Here is a 25,833-nt window from a genome sequence, read left to right on the forward strand (position 1 = left end):
ATCTCCACCCTTTGCATTTTATACCTCTCCTCGGGGATAGCTGGGTTCAATTCATCTCCACTCAATCCTTCCCGTGGTATTCACCTCTCCCTCTCTCATCACACTCACTGTGTCCAATCCTCTAGGCACTACTTTTCTCTTCCACAAAAGTTGGATCTTTAGAATTTCCTTCCAGTTCAGACAGAGTTCATTTACAAAGGCTGAAAGTGGGGTCTATAAGGGCTTGTAAGAGTCATGGGTACTTTCCCCTTCCTTCAGACCCAGCAAATATAAAGGAACAAAAGAAACATGAGTATGATTACGTCTTTCCGGACCAATTTTTCTTAAGGCGTATGAGTATGTATCTGGGTGTGTGTGTGTTTGTGAGTGTGCATGCGTGTGTATGTGTGTGTGTGTGCGTGTGGGCGCGCGTGTGCGTGCTTGTGTGTGTGTCAAGATGAGTCAAACGTTACCCTCGTCATGTAAAGCTTGCTGATTTGTATTTATAAAAACATATGGAGAAACAGTTTACATAAAAATCTCGATATCATGTTAACATTCTAGCAATTATAATAGCTTTTCTGTTTGGGAAGTTTATTATATTTTTACTTTACAAAACTAAGTCTGGGATATACGAAATTTGAGACGTCTAAAATAACGTAATTCGCATCTAAACAATAGGTCTTAAGGGGATCATTGAGGGGAACATTCTGCATACTAAAGGCACATACGTCAGTATTTATACGTAAGATAGTGAGTTGAAAAATGTTTAAGTTGTTGAGATTATCCACGTGATTTGTAGTTAAAAACTACATGTAAATTTGCTTAAACTCTGAAACCACAACTCCAATAATATCAGAAAAAACGGAAACACATCCAAGGGGAGTTTTTGGTTATTGATAATACAGATAATCTTAGCGAACTGAAGTTTTATTAAGTTACTATATCGCATAAGTGAAACTCTACAGTATTTGTAATTATTGTACGAAGCAGTAGCCTGGGGTTTTTCCTCCTCTGCTCTTGTTTTCATATTGATTATTAGTGTAACTGTACTCCCTCTATTTCTATATATGGCAATTATTTCTCACAATTGCCAGATGCATAGAATGCGCTTCATTAAGGGGTTATAATAACTTACTTTCATGTTCTCTCTCTATATTTTTCAGGATTTCAAAAATTCTATTTTGAGTATACCCTCACACTATCAAAATTATATCCTTTTCTTGTTTTTAAATTTTATGTATTACTAGAAGTTTTCATCCAGTAAATTCGTGGATAAATCGATGTTTATCGCTTCATTTTGATGCATTGAGAGACTTTACTATATGAACACTTAAATAGCTTGTTAATATCCCATTTTTCAAACGGTTGCAATTTAACCTGCTGAAATTTTGTTTCAATAAAATTGACAATAGAGAAAGAACAGCGTCTACGATCTGTTCAGTTCTTTGATACTAATCCTTAGTTTGAATACCAGCAAGTTAATGTTTTAGTAAAAATGTTATCGAAGTATGCTGTAAAAAACATATTGTCGTCAATACAGATTAACTACATTAGTTAATATTCTTCCCTAGCATCATTGTGTTATCACCGAAGCCTTCATCATTGATTTTCTTTCCTTAAATAACTGCATTAATTCGCCACTTTTTAAAACAAGTAACACATCGCCAGAGTCTTTGCATTTGAATTCTTTGTACAACTAACTATTATTCCATAATTTTGTTATAACTGTCAAGTCACTAAAAATTAGTCTTTGAATTTTCATTGGCAAAAGAATGGTATTACTCTATATTTAATTATAGTCATGTCATAGACGGCGTGGCATTTGATTTCTTCTTTTACAAATAATTTCATTAGCCCTTGTTCGGAGAGAGTGGAGCATTAGGGCGTCACATCAAATTTGGTATTTAGATTTCAATGGGCCCATAACTACACGAACCCATTTTATTAAACTAAATTAAACTGACCCCATTACTTGACTTATAATATGCCAATGATCCAAAAATGGAGCTGATGCGGCCTGCTATTTCGCCAGGTATAACACTTATCGCTTGTAATAATCCTTTCTACTATAAGCACAAGGCCTGAAATTTTGAGGGACTGGCTAGTCAGTTACATCGACCCCAGTACGAAACTGAACCGTCTTCTATGGACCCCGAAAGGATAAAAAACAAAGTCAATGAAATTTGAACTCATAACGTAAAGGCAAATAAAACGTCACTTAGCGTTTTGCCCGGCGTGCTAACGATTCTGCCGACTCGCTGCCTTATAATGCGCAGTAATAATGATTTTTAATAGAAGTACAATATCCCATTCTCCAGCACAAATATACTGCTAATCCACCATCAACTTGTTAAAAAAATTGTAAGTAATTTCTTTAATCATTGGTTCAAAGCCTTAAATTGGGTAGAGTGAAATAGTTAATTATGTCTCCCAGTACTTGGCAGCTACTTGATGTTTTTCGATACCGGAAATATATATATATATTTATATTTCTTTACTGCTCACAAGGGGCTAAACACAGAGGGGACAAACAAGGACAGACAAAGGGATTAAGTCGATTACATCGACCCTAGTGCGAAACTGGTACTTATTTATCGACCCCGAAAGGATGAAAGGCAAAGTCGACCTCGACGGAATTTAAACTCAGAACGTAACGGCAGACGAAATACCGCTCGGCATTTCGCCCGGCGTGCTAACGTTTCTGCAAGCTAGCCGCCTTTAATTAAAAACATTCAGGAATAAATTCCGAGCCGGAAATATAAAGAGCTAAACTGTCCACCTCAGGATTTAAACTCACAGCTCGAACGAATATCACAAAAGTCTAATGATTATACAAACTGACTTCCCTTTATTGGTAACAGAATGATAAAGATAACATTTTCTGTATCCATTATTAATAATAAGGACAATTATAACACATGTTAATGAATTTCTTTAAACGTACCTCAGTTTTACAAACATGAAAATCCACATTTGTATCGGAGCAAGAAGACAAATAAGTTTTAGCGTAACGGCTTCCAGTCCATACAAGACAATTTCTTGATCTCATTCTTACACCATGGCCGCAAGTTCGAGAGCACTTTGACCACCAACTCCAACTTGACCAAACGGATGGATGTTTACGGGAGTCCGCATGCGAGAAATAATGGTACTCGTCTCGTTTCTTCTCGCTGTTTCTTTCTCTATTCAAACTCCGTAATGAATTGTCGACTCGACGTTCATTCAGGCCAGTTCTTCTATTGCCTCTGTTGGTGTTGTACGCGTAAGACTCACATTCTGTCTGAAAATATAACAATTATTTATATTGAAATAAAGAGATAATGACTTAAGAAACGAGAAACATCATCGATGGAAAAGAATGGTTGAAATTTCAGGAAACTCTAATGAAAAATGTCCAACTCATGCAGGAGCGATTTTAATTAAGAACGTAAATGCGTCGATTATTAAATATGGAAATGCCATTTAGTATAACATTAAAAACAAAGAATGTGGTGTTCCATTCAGATTTACAATTCTAATGTTCTTCGAAACTAAGTCCTAAATATTGACAATTCTGTCCCACTATAAAAAGACTCACGTCAGAATTTTACGTCGTTAGTGCGAGCTAGAGCAGCATTAGTCAGTAAGCAAGCTTTTTTACACCAATCAAGTAATCTTATGCGTGGAAGAATTTGTGACCATGATTGTTGCAAACTCTTCAGTATTTGGAATGAATTTTGCTAAGTTCACTAGAATGAAAAATGTCTTACTCTCTGGATAGAGATCTAATCTATTGATGGCAATCTGGTAAATATTTCCAGCAAGTAGGTAAAATAGAGAAGCATAGAAATGAGTCTAAAGATCATAATAGGCAAACGAAATCCACAAATGGAGTAGCCGCAATTTCCACATCTAGGTTAGTGCAGTTACTATATGTACAGACTCCCTCTGCAGTATTTCCTAGGAAACCACATGACAATTTGGCATGACGTCGCTAACACATACACTCCAATTTCTGGCTCACAACCACGTTGTCTCCTCATTACATCTATTTAACTACTATTACTGTGACAACTGTTCTTCGGAGATGGCTGATAACGTTCCGTCTCTATCAATGCTTACTTGGATTACTTGACATTCCTCTTCATCCAGGCTTACATTCACCATCACGCTTCGCTCTTCCCTACAAATTTCAACTTTCCAGATATCTTTCCTTTCTTATTATGGCATACCGTCGGTTACGACGATGACGCATCCAGTTGATCCGATCAACGTAACAGCATGCTCGCAAAATTTACGTGCAACTGACTGAACATGCCACATACACGCACACCTTTAATGCAGTTCTCAGAGAGATTCAGCGTGACACAGAATGTGACAAAGCTGGCCCTTTGATATACAGTTATACCTCATTTTTACCAGCTGAGTAGACTGGAGCACTGTAAAGTGTCTTGCTCAAGGTCACAACGCGCCGCCGGGAATCGAACAGAGAACCTTACACTCGTGAGCCGAATACCCTAACTCCTAGACCACGCGCCTTCATCCGTTTTATAATATCCATAGAGTTATCGAAGGCGGCGAGCTGGCAGAAACGTTAGCATGCCGAGCGAAATGCTTAGCGGTATTTCGTCTGTCTTTACAATCTGAGTTCAAATTCTGCCGAGGTCGACTTTGTCTTTCATCTCCTTTCGGTGTCGATAAATTAAGTACCAGTTGTGTCATGGGGTTGATCTAATCGACTGGCCCCCAACCCTAAAATTACGAGCCTTGTACCTAGAGTAGAAAAAAATATACATAGAGTTATCGACCCGCGGTAGTTTAAACAGGACATTAACTATATTAATCCCACCAGTTTCAGAAAGCCTGCGGCGGCCTCGTGCACAGCACTTTCCTTCAGACCAAATCCCACTCACACAAATAAATAAATAAATAAATAAAATAGATAAAAATAATATAAAATACTCTGAATGTCTGAGCTGTTATTGTACTTGAGATGTAACCTGATACCCATATCTATTCAGCCATTTAATTTAACATTTACAGTTTGACGATCATGATCATTGAATGTGGATTATGAAGCATTCGCGTCGTAAACTAAAGCGTAATCGACCCAACCCATGCTATAAATGTCTTGAAATTGAAGATGTAAATTTTAAATGTCTGCATAATCTCTTGGTCTGTTACTGCTGAATATTTCAATGTATAGAAATGGTTTCACATAATTCACAAAATGTTTGTAACCAAAACTAACAAAATTAACCTCGTTTGCAAAACATTAATTCCATGTGTAATTAGAAGCAAATTCTAATTTGTAGTAGAATTCAATACCCCATTAATAATGAAATTGATATTTAAGAATAAGAGGAAAACCACTCTGTATATGATGATGATGATGATGATGATGATGATGATGATGATGATGATGATGATGATGATAATAATAATAATAATAATAATAATAATAATAATAATAATAATAATAATAATAGCAATGCGCCACATATGTTATATAGTTGATGTTGGATGCCCTATTGACACACGAATAGTGAAGAAGGAAAGCGAAAGGGTAGATAAATACAACTCTCTTAATTACGAAATAGTCTGGCTATGGAAAATGAAGAAGGCGAAGATTGAGCCAATTAAGGCTGAGTCCTTGGGAACAACATCAGAAGGCATCAAGGAGAATATAAAGGAAATTGGATTGGATTAGAGTGCTCAGTAGATCTATTACAAAAGGTTTGCCTCCTTGGCACAGCTAGAATAATCAAGAAGGTATTAGATAGCTGAAAAGAACGGATAGCATGGTACCGTAGGCTACATGTAGCAAGCCCGCTACGCATGCATGACTCCAGGAGCTCCAACAAAACCTGAGATAAAGAAAAATAATAATAATAATAATAATAATAATAATGATAATAATAATAATAATAATAATAATAATAATAATAATAATAATAATAATAATAATAATAATAATAATAATAATTCAGTGATGACATAAATATGGAACTTGACCTTGACAAGTGTCCAAAAGCTTCGTTCAAACGTGTCAAACTGACATCTAATACCACGACCCAAATTTAACATGATACGTCTATCAAGGACCTGGACCAAGAAGTCTTCTACAAGTATCTTGGGTTACACGAAGTGGAAAAGGATTCAACACGGATCAATGAAAGAGGAGATCAAGAAAGTATATTGTAGACCTATCCGAATGGTCCTGAATATTGAGCTAAACTCTCAGAATAGAATTGCAGCTATAAACTCCTTGGCAGTACCAGTTCACCAGCACAGCTTTAATGCTATCAATTGGAATCTGAGTAATCTCCAGCGTATGGACATAAAGACTAGGAAGCTACTGAAGCTAAACAGGATACACCACCCAAAATTAGACGTCCACAAGCTTTAACTCCCACGAGAGGAAAGTGGCAGAGGCCTAGGCCAGCTTGAAGCGTCCTATAAAATGACTACAAAAGGACTCCAAGTGTACATCCGAAGTCACACCTACTGGATGATACAGTTGGTAAAGCAATACGAACAGAGTAAGAAACTGCACTCAGTCTCGAAGGAGGCATATAAATACAGGCGAAAGCTTAACCTCCATGCTTATGGTGATGGTAAGGAGGACACACCATCCACTAAAGCAGCAAAAATGTGTAAAACAAAAGCGAAACAGGAAAGAAAAACACCATTGTATGGGCAATACCCCCCAAACAAGCTGGGAAAGCTGAAGTACCTATGAGAAGAACCCATCAGTGGCTGCAAAGTGTTGGTTTGAAAACCGAAACAGAAGGATTCCTCCTAGCAGCACAAGACCAGTGTCTCCTCACCCGGAACTATCAAGCTAATGTCACCCACAATAAAATAAATGCAGTGTAGACTACTACTACTACTACTACTACTACTACTACTACTACTACAACTACTACTACTACTACTACTACTACTACTACTACTACTACTACAGCAACACAGCAGTTGCGGCAGTAGCAGCTTCGCAATTTATTTGTAGAAGGATAAATTATAGAGGTCATTACAAAGATGACGTACGAAGCAGCTGCGGTTTCAAATGAAGTGTAGAAAACAAGAATGATATACAAAAAGTAAAACATACAGCGAAATGAAGGATTTATAAAAACTATAAAACCAGTGGGTCTCAACCGGGGTTCATATGATCCTTGAGATTCCATGTAAGAAATTTTTGTTAAAAATTGCGAGTAATAGATTACTTCTGCAACACATGAAATAGTTTAGCAGTTTTTTTAAATACAATTCCTAATAATATAAATATGAACAATATGAGAGATTACCATGTGGATCCCCTGTATGCTAAAGATAGACATCAAACCATCCTAATAATATATTTAATCTTTCACTTAGCTGAATCGCTAAGTTATGGGGACATAGACACACCGATCGAATGTTTATATGACTCCATCCAAGGGTTTCATAAGTACAAAATATTTGAAAACCACTGCTTTAAACAGTGATGGTCAGTTCTTTACCGATTGTTAGAATTCTTGACGAGTTCTGGATTATTTTGAATACCAAAGCCAAGTTCTCTCCTAGTACTAGCCTCCTACCAACAACTACGTACTCAGAATAGGTGCACACAACTACATCATATACATCAGTCTCAAGACAAGAAGTAATCCTCTATGTGGTAAGTCAGTCTGCTAGAAATACAAACCAAATCACTTAAGAATCGCACTATACAAGCTCAAAAAATTACATATCGATGAAGTTTCTGGATGATCATAACTAGCATGCCTTTGATTAAATGTCTGTTGAATTGGAGTTGATGTAGATCGAAACCATATCAACATTTTTACAGAAAAATTTCAGGTGAGCAGCATTTCGCTCTCCATTCGCATTTTGAACTTGAAACTATACTGAAAAAGATTTGATAGGGGCATGGTCGAGCAGGAAAAACACTCCTGTTCCCTGTTCTGACAATTTTGTCCATAGTACTTCTAATTTCACCGCAGCCGTAGGACACAGTTTTCGACCAAATCTATCAAGGAAGTTCTATGGAAAAATTTTAAAGGTAGACAATTATTTCCAATTCGGCCGAGGGTCACATTTCTGGTGGGTGAGGAAATAAGTCAGTAGAATCGACTGCAGTACATGATTAATACAACTTTATCGATCAGCGATTACAAATTTGAACATAAACGTAAAGGAGTGTAACTAAATGAGAGAGAGAGAATGAAATTCTTCACAAACTCTCACTCTATCAAAAAGGCATTCCATTTTATTGTATCCACAATATATTATATATATGCATTATCAACTTGAGCAAGTGCGTCATGATATATATATGTGTGAATGAAAGTGAGTGTGTGTGTGTGTGCATGTACGTCTGGAAAACTAAGTAATCTCAGAAAATACAAAACAGGCCAAAACTATATGATGCGAACAAAATTGCCCATAAGGAACTGGCTCAAAAATTTGAAACACAGATATAAGGTGTGTCCACACCTTTGCTATAACAGGCTTGACACGGATGACATAGACGATGTGTATACGTTCTTCAAAGAAACTACCATAGAAACAGAACAGTAAATGCTTGCCGGCTTGAATGTTCGAAAACAAGTGAATGGTCTTCAATCAGAAATAGTGAAAACCACTGAATAAAAGTAAAATGCTAAAATAGAAATGCGGAATAACCGAGAGGTTATCATTAAAGTCAGACAAAATATAGAACTGGACAGAGCAGTGAAAATGCGAAAGTATAAGAAATTACAAATCAAAAGAGAACTACTAGGAGGCAACTTTAGGAATAACGATAGTAACACTTTTCATATCTGTTGCAGAAGTGGAAGGAAAGGACATAAACACGTGCCGTGTGATTAAAGATCGATGCTAATATAAACACAGATATAGGTGATATACTTCATGATGTAAAGATCATTATCTTCACGCTAAATTTTCACACAAGTCAGAATTAATATTTGAAATTCCAATGGCGGTGAGATGGTGGAATTATTAGTACGTCAGGCAAAATTCTTAACGGCATTTCGTCTGTCTTGGTTCAAATTCCGACGAGTTTAACTTTGCCTTTCATCCTTTCGGGGTCGATAAAATAAGTACCAGCCGAGTACTGGGGTCGATGTGATAGACTTAACTTCTCCTCAGAAATTACTGGCCTTGTGCCAAAATTTGAAAGCAATATTAAAAATTCCAGATTGTCCATGTAATGCAAACATTCATTGATTCAGAAATAATACAAAAAGTAGTAAAGGCACTAAAAACAACGAAGAGCTATAGAACCACCATTACATATGCTGTTGATACTAAGCACACAGTTAATATTTTGCACAAAATATGCCAAAACAATTTTGAAAGCAAGACATCTCCAAAACACAGAGTGACTATGCTGATAATTCTAAGAATTAAATAGAGGGACAAGAAAAATCTCAAAAACTAGCGGGTAGATTCTCTTTTAGCCAACCCTCAACAGAATTAACACCCTAAAGAAGGTTATGAGAGATGTGCTTTTTTTTTCAAGTTTGTGGAAACCACTGCTGATGTCATGTACATTAGCGACATAGAGATTTGAAAAAGCAATAGAACACCGATTGCTTTTACACTTCCGCTTCATCGATTTTGATCGGCTTTCGACACAAAATCGAAAGGTCCCATCAAAACGATGACAGTGTTGATGCCAAGATATTGTCACTTACAGACGCATCATATAGTAATATTCAACAAGCATTAGGCGGTATTTTCCTCCAGTGTTTCCCACCAGTTAAATGTTCTTCACTATTTTCGTTAGAATCTATTGACAGCTTTCAATTCTTCCTGAAACAATCTATGCCTTCTAAACTGTGTTCTTCCTATCTTTCTGTCCTCCTGGACTGAAAATTGATGGTCAGAATGTTACAAGTCAGTGGCACTGTCTCTATGTCTTAGAGTCTTCACCATGATATTCTGTATAATACTTCATCATTTCCAATATGGTCCTAGTATAACATTTTAAACATCCAGCATTTCGGTGATCTTCGTACTTTCCTTTAACGTTTCTCTTGCACATAGCACCTTACGCTTGTCTTGCCTATGGTTGTTCCATGATAATGTGTTAGCAACTCTTCATCTGATGTCTTTTAATGAATCAGATTTTGAATTTCACTGAAATAGTGCCCTCGCCTATCTTAGTCTGCATTTGACAACTCACAAATCTCAGGGAAATTATACGAAATGGCTCATATATATCAATATGTGTGTGTGCGAATGTATGCATTATTTTGTGTGTATATGTATACATGCGTGTGTATATATGCATATGTGTGTACGTGTGTGTTTCTCTGTATGTATATATAAATAATTCATTTACAGTTTCTTGCATAGTGAGATAATTTCTTGAACCACCCCACTCCGAGTAGCGACAAAATAAGTCGTCATATGTTTCTATATAATAAATGCGACTCCATGTAATGCAGTTTTCTGTCGTTTGTTGAACACTCAGTTATTTCAATTCGTGACTTCAAAATGTTTCTTCATACATTTAAAACAAAGTCAATGATTTCTTCCACTGTTTTTCATAGTATTAGTGCTTCACTGTTTCTGTATATATTTGATTTAATTCTTTCGTATATCAACTATGTTCAGTACATTTTTCTGCTTTCATTCTGTAAATGACTTTTACATTACCAATTTTGCATTAATATAATATGATATAATATAATATGATATAATATAATATAATATAATATAATATAATATAATATAATATAATATGATATGATATAATAAATTATAATATAATATGATATAATATGTGATATATGTTATATATATATATGATACTATGTTATATATATATATATATATATATTGTTATATACATATATATCTCATATGTGATATGATATGTTATATATATATATATATATATATATATATATATATATATATATAGTTGATATAGTTGTTGTTGCTTTTGATTTTTTATTGTTGTTGTTGTTCTGGTTTAGTCCAGTTATAAAACAATGATTGTGGGCTTATAATCTAATTCTTGATCTACTGAAAATTGCAACCGATTTTTTTTTCACTTTTACTCTACCTTGTTAGAAAACAGTAACTTGCATGATATATCTCAGTGTTTTCTGAATGTAGTAAAAAGTCGGAATGGTCATAGTTCGAATACATCTCATGTTGGTATTTAGCCCCTGAACTTTGAATAAACAACAAGAAGCATTTTTTTAAAATATATCTTACATTTCATTTCATTTTTGTTTCATTTTCTATCTCTTTCTCAACTATGTCTTGTGCATTGTCTCTTAAGACAATTTCATTCACTCGTTTTCTCACTATTTGTATATCCCTGTCTAACACGTATGCACACATTTAATACACTTCTTACACACTATTGATTCATTAGTTATATTTTTCATTAAACCTTTAAAACAATTTAAATTTAAAAAAAACGGCGGGAACTTAGTTGCCAACCCAATAAATTACTCGAATATCGGAGGTAGAGTAATATGCTTCTCATCAAAGCTGAAAAAAACTTTACAAACTCAGAGTTTCACGTAACGTCGGAGAGTTGTGATCACACTCTGACGAGAGTGTGGTTAGATCTGTCTGACCAACGAGAACGTGAAACTAACAGTTTATGATGCTTTTTTGCTACTTTGATAAAGGTACATGTATATATATATATATATATATATATATATTATATATATATATATATATATATATATATAGATATATATATAGGGAGAGTTTACGAAGACAGGTGGTGTACAAAACAAACATATGTATTAGTATAACGCTCAGGAATAGAAAAAGTATTTTATGTTTCGAGCCTACGCTCTTCTACACAAAGGGACACAGAAAAAAAGGAGAGAAAACAAAGGAGAGAAATATATATATTTTTTTATGTATGTATGTATATATATATATATATGTATGTATGTATATGTATGTATATATATGTGTGTGTGTGTGTGTGTGTGTGTGTGTATGTACCTCTCTCTCTCTCTCTCTCTCTCTGTTTATTTCCTCTTGTTCCTTTCTGCTGAAAAGCGTAGGGTCGAAACGTAAAAGACTTTTTCACTTACCCGAGCGTTAAACTAATACACCTGTTTGTCGTTGATACGCCTATCTTCGTCTTTTGTTTTTCTGTAAATTCCGACAATATATATATACAGAGAGAGAGAGAGAGAGAGAGAGAGAGAGAGAGAGAGAGAGAGAGAGAGAGAGAGAGAGAGGACAAAGTTATTTTATTCCGCACGAGTAGAAATACTGGAAAAATAGAAGTTGAAATGCACTGAAAATAGTTAAAATATTTTTCTATTAATCTTTATATATATAAAACTGAGAATGTGTGTCTGTCTGTCTGTGTGTTTCCCTAAAACTTGAGAACTACTCAACCAATTTCATTCAAATTTTATACATGCCTTACTTAGGGTCCATGTAGTTTCGTGGGCAAAAAAATGTTCAACTTCTTGCCTAGAACGAGCCCATAGCAATATCATATCTTCTCCACTATTTCAGTATTACGTGTTAAAAGTGAAACAAAAATATTTCTCTATTTTATGTCAGATACTTTCACTTTAACAATAAAAATAATAATAACAATTGAATTATATGTAGTAAGTAATAATTAAAATCAAACTAAAGTATAATATAATTGTAACATAACGAAAGTAAAAATAGCAATTGTTATAAAATCGCATCAATGTTTTGAACTTGAATAAGTGGTTTCATACGAGTGGGAATAAATTAAAAATAAAATTAGCGTGCAGAAATGGAATAGTCCAGATGGATAATAAAAAATTAAATTAAAGAAAAGACTATTGTCTATAATGTAGAGTAAAAAGAAGAGCTAACAATTCCAGTTTGTTATATATTTTGAGTATTGTTATCACTAGCGATATCAAGATATAACTTTGTATTTTGAATTTTATGTGTAGATGTATATATATAGATGTACATGTAATATGTACACATATATATACACATACATACATGCACTAGCACTATGACGCGGCAACGACGGGTCTTTAATGTTCGTATATTGATATATCTAAAGCTTTTACTGATTTCACAGCTTACAGTGATTTTCAAAAACTTCAAATAAAATGACGTGGGTTATGTCACAGCTGTCTTGCTTTTGACGAGTGTTTGAAGCTTACCCTATTTTTATAGGGAGTTCATGACTCAAATTAGTATATGTTTTGAATAGGATTTAGTTGGTAAAGTACAAACACATGACTGAAATTTTTGTAAGGTCCCCGCTACGTCCGTGTGTTAGTATCAAGTGACAATGTTTGGCAACGTAAGTTAAGGCTGACACGGTTGACTGCACATGTCCAAACAGTCAATACTCTGTATGTTTTCTGTCAATTGTTTGTAGAGAATGAACACATGATTAAGTTTATAACCTCTAGTACGTTTCCCGTTACGTCCGTGCGTTAGTGTCACGCGACATAAGCCGCCTCTTTCTATTTGAACGTTTTGAATCCGGTTAAAGATTTAAATATATAAATATAATAATCAAATTTATTTTAACTACTATCAGTGCATTTTCAACTTCTATTATCCCTATATGTGTGTGTGTGTGTGCGTGCGCATCTGTGCACGTATGTATATGCTTTCATGTATCTTTGTACGTCTGTACGTGTATGTATTTAACTGTCATTATATACAAAGATAAGTGTCAGAATGAGAGAGTAGGAGGTGGAAGACAGAAAAAATATATAGATAAATAAATAATCAATCAAACGCAAAAACCCATTTATTTGAGAATCTCTTAATTTAAATGGTATTGGTTTAATTTATTTTCTTTATGGTTTTCTGATGCGTTTTTGGTTTCTATTCTTTCCGTCTTTAAGCTAGATAGAAATAACTGATATAAATCTGGCGTAGGTAGTTTATAGCTCCGATTTCCACAGAAAGTATGGGGACAATTAATGAACGGAAGTAAAATGTCTGTATTTTGATGCCAATCAGTCAAGTCTTTCATTTTCGTTTACTCGTATTAAATGATATATACATATATCACAGCAGTATATATTTTTTGCTTATGTTTAACAGCAGTGTATATGGAAGCATGGGCACATGTATACAAGTGCCTCAACGACTATAAGGGTTAGTGTATGTGTATGTACACAGCACGCACATACATATAAAGACACACATATACACACATATTCACACACACAGGCAAACATACATTCAAAAACATATACACAGATGTTTATAAACAAAAGAACGAGTGCACTGAAATCTAGGTATATAATGAATCGTAGTGATGTAGGAAAAGTGTAATTAAGAATTCATTATGTATACAATTGCGCATGCTTAATAGTATACATACGTTCATATTTACATACTTTTTCCACGTACATATACATACGCACACATTTATGGTTCTATATAACTAAATAGCTATATATATGTATGTATGTATGTATGTATGTATGTATGTATGTATGTATGTATATGTATGTATATATATATATATATATATATATATATATATATATGTGTGTGTGTGTGTGTGTGTGGTGTGTGTGTGTGTGTGTGTGTGTGTGTGTGTGTGAGAGAGAGAGAGAGAGAGAGAGAGAGAGAGCGTATACAGAAACACACATCATATATATATATGCATATTCATGCTTACAAATAAAGGAAAAGAACACTTAATAAGTGGCGAACTTTCCTTTCATGGGGAAATATCCTTTTATTTGTATTGTATAGTGAATTAAACTAACTTGCCTTCGTTTTTTTAGCTACTCTATGGCAATTTTCCTCATGACGGGTCACAATAGTACGTATTAGGTGAATAAAACTTGTAGCAAAGTTTTAATTAAGACATATTGGAATATATATCTATATATCTATATATATATTTATTTATTTATTCTCTTAGTTGTTTCGGTCATTATTTGACTACAGTCATGCTGGAACACCGCCTATATATTTATACACGCATCACACATGCACACATATATTCATAAGTATGTATGTGTGTATGAATATATGTATATGTGCGTGTATGTATGCGTGACTCTATAACACTGTCTCTCTCTCCTACATTTCTCTGCCTTTCACACTTTGCACTCTACTTTGCTCTCTCTCTCTCTCTCTCTCTCTCTCTCTACTCCTCCTTTTCTCTTTTCTTGCCTCTGATTCTTTGGTCTACTCTTCCCCCACTCTCTCACATTTCTCTGTCTTTCTCACTTAGCACCTCACTGATTCTGTCCAAGCCAATCCTTGACACGCTCTCTTTCTTCTCCCCTCTTTAATTCCTTCTTTCCCTCCCCCCTTTGGTGCCTTCGTCCCTCTTTTTCTTCTCACTTTGATTCCTTTGCCCCCTTGTTTGTCTCTCTCTTCTCCTCTCACGTGACCGCTGGTCAACCAGCCTTTCGGCTTCTAACCAGCGTCATGAGAACATCGTTGCCTTCGTCTGCCGATAAAGGCATTTTTTTTCCAAATACGCCATTAAACTTAGTTGTACTGTCTATTAGTCATAAGACACCCGCTGTTTTTTTCCTGTTATTACTATTATTGTTTTTAGTATTTATATTCGCGTGGCATCGTCCGTTTTTCTGTCCTTGTTTCGTATACATTCGATCCTTTTCCCAAGAAATCTAATGCTCGTAGCTTAGTTTTTCCTTGGGGCTGGCCGGATCAGAGCGATCTCAAGATTAATCAGCCGAAATTGCGTGGATGATCCGGTTCTTGACTTAAGATTGAAGGCTTCGAATTTTTTGTGTTTTTTGTAGTGTCTTCTAAATGTTTTACGTACTTGTCCCAATTTGTATTTTTCTACATATAATATATATATATAATTATTTAAAGGAATATTATTCCTAACTTACAGGGGAAAATTCAATTTAGGAATACTAAATCAAATTTCACAAAATATAATATATATATAAAAAAATAGAAAAAACACCTTTTATCAATTCAAAATGAACAATTAAATTACACCATCTAGAAAATTACATAGAAATATAAAAAAATTAAAATAACAATAATATACCGATGATTAAGTAAATTGTAAAAAATAAAAACATATATAATAAGTGGAGAACAAAGTGTACGTACGTCGCTATATATATATATATATATATATATATATATATATATATATTGGCTTGCTCGCTTAGTCAGCGGGGTGGCGTCATTCGAAAGCTAAAACAATGTGAACGCATTGTGACCAGCGATGTGTAACAACATCTGATAGCCTGGTCGGTCAAGGTGATCACGGTGATATATATATATATATATATATATATATATAGCACATGATCACATGACCGACCAGTCCATTAGACGTTGCTACACATCGCTGGTCACAATGCGCTTCGCATTGTTTTAGCCTTCAATGACGCCACCTCGCTGGCTAAGCGAGCAGGCCAATATATATATATATATATATATATATATATATATATAATATATATATATATATATATATATATCATACAAATGGGACAAGAACGCAAAACATCCGGACAGCTAGGTGATACAAAAAGGACAACAAAACATCCAGACGGACGATATAAAGAAAATAAGGACGGGTCATTCGAAGTTTTCTATCCTCAGTCAAGATCCAGATTATCCTCGCAATTTCGGCTGATTATTTTTGAGATTGCTCCAACCTGGCCAGCCCCAAGGAAAAACTATGCTAAGAACATTAGATTCCTTTGAAGAAAGCATCGAATGTATGCAAAAAACAAGGACAGAAAAATCAATAAAAATAATAACAGGACATAACAACAGGTGCCATTCGACTAAGGACGAATTGAATTAAGCTGGCGCGTATGAAAATGAAGCTTTAGGGCAGAGATACATAGATTTCACAAACACAGGGGAAAAATATCGATGTTGCATGGACCACGGTAAGACCCAGAGCGAGTAGCCTGGCCGATCGGCCACGTAGGAAGAGAAGAGAGAGAAAAGTAGAAGGAGGGGGAAGAAAAATTAAGGAGGGGCGAGAAAAAATGACAGGGACACAGTGAAGTGAAAAGTGGAGTGAAAGTGAATAAGAAGATAAGGCAAAGAAATGTGAGAGAGGCGGAGCGAAAGAGCGAAGAGTGGAATAAACGAATAAGCGTGGAAGGGTTGATAGAAATAGAATCGTACAAGATTTTGTAAAATATGTACTTACATATAAGAGAACAAAGTGTATATATATATATATATATATATATATATATATATATTATATATATATATATGTGTGTGTGTGTGTGTGTGTTATTCTACCAATTATATACGTTTTTATTATATCTTGGCAATTTACTTAATCATTGACATTTTATTGTTATTTTAATTTTAATATTTCTATTATATGTAATTTTCAAGATGGTGTAATTTAATTGTTCATTTCGAATTGATAAAAGGTGGTTTTTTTTCTGATTTTTTATAAATATATTATATTGTGTGAAATTTGATTTAGTATTTCTAAATTGAATTTTTTTCCCTGTAAGCTTAAACATTATGACACTGAGGCCTCTTGTCAATTTCCCCCCCCCCCCAACATCGCTTGTGCACGTATACTCCGCCATCACCCACGCCTCATTTAAAACCAAGGCGAGTTTCGAGTCGACGTCGCCCGGCCACAAGCGATATACCTCTTTGAGTCCCTCCAGCCTACGCATCACGGGCAACGTTATGGCCTTCACAGCTATCTGCGGAGGCCATTCGGGTTCCCGTGTGAAAGTTAAAGGTTTTCCCTTATAGTGTTTTTCCACCACCTTTTTCTACTTCTCCACCTCTGTAGAAGAAAACCAATAATTTGTCTCCCTCCGGGGTCGAGGTAGTCAATTCTTCCGTTGGCGGCACAATTCCCGCCAATGGTATCTCTTCCCCTGCCGGTGGCACAACCCCTACTGACGCGGTTCCGTGACATTCCGGTGCTATGTCACTGACTGCCGGCAATGTCCCGTTTCTCTTCCTCTTCCTTTTTTCTTCTCAACCGGGGGAGGTTGCGTTTCCTCCGTGACCGGAAGATTCGCTTCCCCTCCCTCATCCCTAGGGTTCTTCCGGTGAGCACCCATTATTGCTCACTTTCTTTCTCTTGCGGCCCTTCTCTGAGGAGTCCTCCGCCTCCTCGGCCGCCTTCGTTCCTTCTTCTACAGAAGTCTCTATCAACTGCTCCAGGACTTTGCTTTGTTCCTGAGGACATTTTTTCTTTATATGACCAGGCTTCAGACACCGATGACACCTGGGGTGAAGGAGCGATCCTCAAGGATCATCGGGTATCTGCATCCGGCCATCCTCAAAAAATCTGGAAAAACCAGATTATTGGCTGATTGGGTCCACAGGGCCAAAACTGCTTTCGACCTCGCCCAATCAGACGCAGGCAGAATTTTGACATTTAGGAGCTTGGGTCTACTGACACCCAGACCCCGACGGATAGTGTCTTCTATCCATTCGGGCTCTATTTCGTGTGGCAGCCCACACACCCAAGTTCTTGTGAATTTTCCCTACCATATGTGGGCAGAAACAGAATTGTCTCTCCTTCCAAGGGTTGGTTCGCAAAATCTTGAGCCTCCCCAGGGGTGTCAAACAGCAACCACACCGTTGCATATTTGACACCCCTTGCAATAAACTTAATAGTTGGCAGATATTCTGCCAACTCCTATTCAATGTCCGCATGAGAGAAGATAGTGATGGTGTCGAGGGACTTAGAATATATCCTCAACACCACCGTTCTCTCATTAAAGTCCTTTTCCCAGTGCTTGGGGGCCACAATTTTCCACTCCAATAAATTTTTTTTGTTGCCATGCTTGCAAAAGACAAAAATAATAATAATGAAGAAAAATGTTCAACACAAAATCCAAAGTGTTCCAAATAAAAAGTCTAGTAAACACACAAAAAAGAACAGAAAGACAGAGCAAAGAAAAAGAACGGAGGAAGAAAGTTCAGTTCACGGCAACACAATTCCGCCACTCGGGTAATCCACAAGAATATAGGTACTCCAGTTCACCGTCGTAGCACACAAAAATTCCTCCACGAATTCATAAATATTCCAAATTTTGGTATCGAAACACACCCACCAAAACATAGATTCTCACAGCTAAGTGAGTCACTCGGCGAGACCGCAGCAGACAAATGTCTAGGACCCAGTTAGGATTTCTTATTCGAGGAAAAAACAATATCAAAAATGTGAAAATTCCCCACCAAATACATAAAACAACAGACAGATGCCTACCTTGCAGTCGCACCTTCAACGGTTCTTTAATTCAGGACGGCTTCCAAGCACGTCTTGACAGTGTTCACTCTCGTAAGTGACTGACAAACTCACGCATGCGTAGCGAGGTAAGCAAGCTACTTACCACACAGCCACTCCTGCTTACGATGTATGAATGAAGGCAACGAATCCATGGCTAACTCGTTATAGAAGGGAATATCCCTGCGGGAGAATTCTCTGGCAAAATGTACACCAGAGACTCTTCTTATTGCAGCCACTAGATTCCACATATTGGACTTAGGTGTTTAGGATGTTGCTTGAAGTGTTGCATAAGTGTATCATAGTGTTGTTAAGCTTTCTGCAAGGGTTTAAACCTATTGTTTTTTTTCAAACAAATTAGCAATTGTTAAGTTGATGTCAATAGTTATGGTTAACTCATACTGCTTATACTTATTCAGTCTATATAAATCTATCCATAATGTGTCTATTCACGTTATACGAGATATCAAAGCAGTGAAACTCTGAGCAACATTGAAGTGAATCGTATGCCACTTCTCAGCATGGACAAACTAAGTAATCTACTCTCCCGTTTGTAAATGTAAATGTATTCCCAATCCAATTCTGAGGAACTCTATTTACGAATTGAATATAAACAGTTTAAAGAGGAAAAAATATCTCATCCGTTATTCATTGAAGAACATTCAACTCGCAACCAAGGAATTCTATACCTTGCGCCTTATCGAAAAATGGAAAGCGTAATCCAGCGCACACGATCAAAGGATTACAAGAACACCAACTGACAAGTAGAGATTCCAAAATGTAGAAGTATCCACAACCTTCAAAATAATTTGGAATCAGATATTACCACTCCGCGGCAGAAGGTCAGTTTCTGATACAACAATAAATGCTTCCTAAATATATTTCAAGTAAACCTCAACGACCTTACACTTCAAGATAAAACCGAGAATATATAAGAACTGATCACCATTTCATTCTTCTAGCAAATTTTATTAAAACGTAAAATTTTCGCCACCTCTTAAGCCATAAATATAGAAGTGAAAAAGTAGCTTTCCCGCTAAAAGTAGAAAACCACGCGAATTATCTTACTGTGAAACATGAGAAAAATCAATTTCCCTCCAGGCTAAAATGCAGGTTAATCAACTTTTTCAAATAAGAATTGAAAATACCTACCAATTGCTTTCGCAATGCTATATTAGGATTAATACGAGACTAGAATTGCAGTGCTGTCGTTAAGTGATTTCACAGTTCATTGAACAAACCACACTGCAGATTCACTCGATTCGATATACTAGCATTTCAACTCTCGATCTATTTTAAATCCCCTTAACTTTGGACGATGGAAGAGAATGTACTGCAATCAGGGATTCAGACACTAAGATAACTATGACCGCAACAAAGTTACTTTTATACTACATGAAATCCCTTCAGGTGAAAAACTGAACGCAACCCTTTGTTTGATAACCCCAAGAGGATATCACTTGGCGCGAAGGTGGTCACCTTCATGCGCCTCTTATTCGTTCACATGCACAAAAGGTGCGCCGACTCTTATTGTACTTATTTAGACAGAGATTATGACTTAGCAATCTCATAAAACACAAATAACCAGTCGCATTAGGGATAGAGACATAAAGGGCTAGAAAGAAATATTTAAGAATCAAGATGAAAGAGCAAACCGCACTTGCGTGTGCAAATTCCCATGGAAATTCAAGGATTTAAACATAAGTATAACCAACTACTTCACAACACCTACCTTCTTACACATGTCACTAGATCTAAATTCGAACAAATTCTGTCTTAACAGAATGATCAACGATGGTATTATATGCATGAGCAAAATTATGTCCAACCACCTTCCTTTTATAATTAGCAATTTTCCAATTCAAATGAGCTGGGCGTTAGCTTTAATAGTGCAGTACCTTATAACGATATAGTATTGAGAAATAGTTTTAGCGAGAAGCTATACGCATACACCACAGAAGAAACAGAAAAAGGATATTAAGTTCGTTTGATCCATCATTGAACATATGTAGTGTATAGCCAGGCAGAATAAATCTCTTTTTACCTCTCGTAAGAGAGTATTTTCTACATACACAAAAAGGAAACATATACAACAGCAATAACATTATGCAAAGTAATTCCTACTTGGATAACGTTATTCACATTAAAGAAACTACAATGAAAACATATACTGTGAGACTGGCTGGACACCTCAATACCAATGATATAACGCCAGAAATTTGACTCCTTACTCCTTCAAAAGATCTTGCCTTTCTAAAGTGTTGATGTTAAGAGTATCTATAAAAAATCAGAATGTTAAAGAACTATTTCAATGGAATTATTACAGAAAAACAACTCTGCACTCTTTCATCTAAAGTATGATCATTCGAGAAATATAATATTCAGTGTCTTTGCCAAAATACTGATGAATGAAGATTTGGGTAAATGAACAAAATGAATAATACATGACTTAAAAATATAGAGAGAACAAATAACTAAAAGACGCTGTTAGCTACTTGAGGCTCCTTGAATGAGATGTTTACACTAACTTCACTATTATAAGCGAATGCGGAGTCTGAGCTAATATATCTAAAATAAACATCACTGTCAGATGATAGAAGTTTTACATTTTATGGTTTTTGCACGTCATGACGGTAATTATTTCCTCTTCGTTTATCTTTCATAATGTCACAACTGACGGGAAATAATGACTGGCTAATGTTTATAAATAAAATCTAACGGGCAATTCTTCTTCCTCCGCCTCCTTTGTGAGCTGGAAGAATCGTTTGCATGCCGGATAATGTGCTTAGTGGCATTTTGTTCGTCTGTACGGTTTGGGCTTAAATTTCGCCGAGGTCGACTATGCTTTTCATCCTTTACGGAATCGATAAAGTAAGTACCAGTAGATTACTGTGGTTGATGTAATTGACTACTACTACTACTACTACTACTATTGATGTTGATGCTGCTGCTGCTGTTGCCGCCGCCACCACCACTGAGATGTCTGCATTTAGAGGACAGTTTCGGTGATGTGGCTGATGAAGAATGCATCATTTCATATGATTATTCCTAAGTTTCGTATGTCAACGTTCTGAATCATTGTGTGCTATCTGGCGTCAAATAATCGGATTTGTGTGCATTCCCACTGTAATTTTGATGTATTGAATATCATGTTGCTTTTATTTGTCCATTGATAAATGAGGTTTCGTTCATTTTGGAGTGTGACAGCATCTTCTTGATTTTGGATAGCCCATCGATATTTTTGTGTTATCAACTTGGTTCGTCAGATTGGCGGAGTGCACCTGATAGGATGATGATAAGTAACAATAGTCCTAGAACCTACCCTGGGGTATTTTCCTCTTTTCTCTAAGCGGAGGAAAATACGAAGCAATGACCTTTGTTTAGACATATTCTGAAAGATGGAGAGGAATTTAGGACCTTAGGACATGCAAACATACTAAAACTCATAAGAAGGAGAACGTGGAGAAAAAACATGATGGAGTTGGTCTAGCTGCAGTAGCGGAAAAGAAGAGAAGAGGAAGAAGGAAAGAAAGAAAAGGAGCGAGGGAGAAACAGCACCCCTTCTGGAGAAATAAAGAGCTAATGCTGATGTAGAAGCACTTAACAAGGGAGAGAAAAAGAAAGATAGGGGTAAGAAAGAAACTGTGAGGAGGAAGTAGAATAGTTATATTTACTGAGAGAGAAAAAACATCAGACGAGCATAAAATATACTGTGCACATTACAAATGTACGTAGTACAAATATGTGTGACGTTAGCAGTTAACGTAGAAGACCAACTGATATTCAAACCTCTCGTCAACTATGGATCCTGAACCAATGTAGTTTTGGCTTGTTTTCCCTTAGCGCTACTCCTTCGGATGCAGCAGCAATAGTAAAGCTCTCTGAAGATTACAACAAAAGGTTGTAAGTTTCAAGGCACTAATGACAACAACACACAAATGATACAAAAAATTACTGATAAACAGATATAGAATAATATAGTTCAACGAAAGATAATGTAGTCTCTTGACTGGTCACAGCAACTTGAAGGTTGCATGAAAATATACATATATATATGTACAACCTTCAAACACACACACACCCCTCTATTTAGTTCTTTTTAAATTTGTTCTTAGAATAACAGCATTTGTAATAATATTTACAAGCAAACTACTGTCTCTATCTCTGTCTATTTCTCCTATCTTCTCTCACTGCCAAATGCACGTAAAAGTGAGTTTGTTGTGTGAAGCCGAGTGATGGATAAGTCTGTCAACCAAATACAGGAACGGTCCAATGTGAGGCTTCTATAAATTTTCGTTGAATTTTGATAAAAAATCTGAGCAACGTGTGTTTAGTTTGGTAATTTAACAGAAAGATGTACAATTCACCCAAGTCGTACGTTAGATGAAATGTAAAATATATCACTTCAACATTGACCAGTAAAATTCTAAATTTCTCAGACAGAACTTTACAATTTCTATTCCTAATTTATAATCAATGATGTCGGAAATGTATCATATTACTATGCTGTCTTGTCCACTCAGTTTGGACAAACAAGAACATACACACATACACACAAACATATACACTCGCACAGAGACAAACTTATATACTCATGCACACAATCTTAAATACATGCACATACATTTCTTTCTCCCGCGCTCTCTCTATTATATATATATAAATGCATATGTGTGAATGTATATGTGTGTGTGTGTATGTTTATGTACGCATGCAAACATACACACACATACTCGCGCATAAATATACATGAAGAAGCTCAAGCACATTTATAGTTCATGCATACATACATATTGGAGGAAAATTATCAAGATGTTATAACATGAATATTAATGTAGAATTATTCCGTATGCTTTTCGTCTGAACAAATCAAGTCTTTCTAATTGGTAACATGACAAGACTGTGAGCTGATTTGCTTTCATTGGGTTGATGTTTATTTATAGAATATTTCTAAACAACTTTGTACTGATCTTTATCAAAATTCAACACTACCCTTCAGCTATCAGCTGTCCGAATTCCTTATTACACTGAAAAATACTTTTACAAGTGTATTGCTTTTTTTTCTAATTGAAAATTTTTCATGGCTTTTCTTTCTTTTTTCCGATTTCATCTGAATGAAATTGGCCAAATAATAGTTTTAGTTTGTTAGTTAGAATTTATTTTTCCTCAGGGTAAATTTCAGTCATATAATTTTCATAAGGTTATATTATATACAGTTGTCTTTTTTTATTTATTTAATTAGTTATTTAGCATTTATTTGTTTCTGAAGGCAAATTTAATTCATAGAGTTTTCACACGTTTGTGTTATACATTATTTTTTTTTCAGGTCGAGTTGCATATCCTAATATCTTTGATTCTCTAAATTCAATATTATTGAATAAATTGCTGATTTGTTATACAGTTATTATTAATTTTGAAACCAACTTTCGCTTCAAATAATGTGAGACGATTAGGGCAACTCTTGCAATTCGAAGCATTAGATTATGACTAGCATGCAAGGCTACTTCTAAAACGACTTTCTATAGATCTCAGTTCACTCGGCTTCCCGGAAATGCAGATCCCACAATGGCAGCGGGTACTAATAGAGTTCGCTGATCCCTGTATGCCTCAAGATTATTTTTATGTTTATCACGCTCTTCCAAATACAGAACATCGTCATCCTTACTGACCCCATACCAACAACTATGACTACGTCGATTACATAATCCTTCATCCCTTCCCCAAACTTTAGCACCCCAAAATTCTCCACATACAACGCTGATACCATGCACCTAACTTTCTCTGATTTCATCAATAGACACCATGAAAACATCCTTCATTGACATCCAGTAGATCTTGTCTTAGCAAAATCACTACATCAATCATGAAATATTATATGCACCAAAACTAGCTCTAAGCGTAAAGAACATGCTACAAGGACCGTCAAAGTCGCTACAAAGCTAGGCAACACCACGGAGACTAGCAATGAACACACGACCGCAACATAGAAATTACCGCATCACGAAACTAGTCTTTGGGACCAGAAAATACTTTAGCCACGACTGCCTTGAAGTTCAGGTGAGTGGAATGAATACTGCATCCACATCTTACACATAGAGACAACTGCATTCAAAACGTTGCCTCAAAAAATGGCTTAAAGTCGATTAGCAATACAATTAAACCTCAGACGTATACCTCTGAAGTGTTTTTCTCTGCGTTTCTAACAAAAGTAAGCTACTACAGTGTTAGTTGAAACAGGCTTGCACAAATCAATCACCCCTCTTCTACTATTACTTTTCAAAGTCTGCACTAATCACTGCACTCAGTTCTTTCTCACATGACGTTATCTCTTTGGAAATCTTCCCTGACTTTTAAATGTTTCAAAGGTAATTCATACTGTATATTCATACTCCTACTTGTATACGAACATTCGAATGGTAATGATCACTTGACGTTATGTTATCTCTTTGTCGATGAACTCATATCGTACGCAAATTTAGCAACAGAATGTCTTACTAATCGCATTGCATTACACTATTTAATGTTGCTTTACTCACCTCACACTCTTCCAAATATGCCGTCGTTACGGATTTAACTTCACCGTTCGACAAACAATGCTATTAGTATTCTGGGATATATAATAGTAAGAAAACGAAAGAAGAGAATTTCGATTATCACACGTGGTGAGTTGTAATGCA

The 25,833-nt window shown here is 35.7% G+C and overlaps 1 protein-coding gene across 2 annotated transcripts in view; it reads right to left on the minus strand.

Moving 5' to 3' along the window:
- Positions 1-25,833, minus strand: part of LOC115232558 (A disintegrin and metalloproteinase with thrombospondin motifs 20-like) — a 178,774-nt gene that overhangs the window by 99,929 nt on the left and 53,012 nt on the right. For both annotated transcript variants that reach the window (XR_004997235.1, XM_029802511.2), the window contains exon 2: positions 2,927-3,262. Coding sequence is in view for 1 of the 2 variants with exons in the window: in XM_029802511.2 (XP_029658371.1) it covers positions 2,927-3,262 (336 nt within the window). In the remaining variant the exon portion in view is untranslated. The remainder of the gene's footprint in view (positions 1-2,926; positions 3,263-25,833) is intronic.

This window comes from Octopus sinensis, linkage group LG2 (assembly GCF_006345805.1).
Source record: "Octopus sinensis linkage group LG2, ASM634580v1, whole genome shotgun sequence".
Lineage (NCBI taxonomy): Eukaryota > Metazoa > Mollusca > Cephalopoda > Octopoda > Octopodidae > Octopus > Octopus sinensis.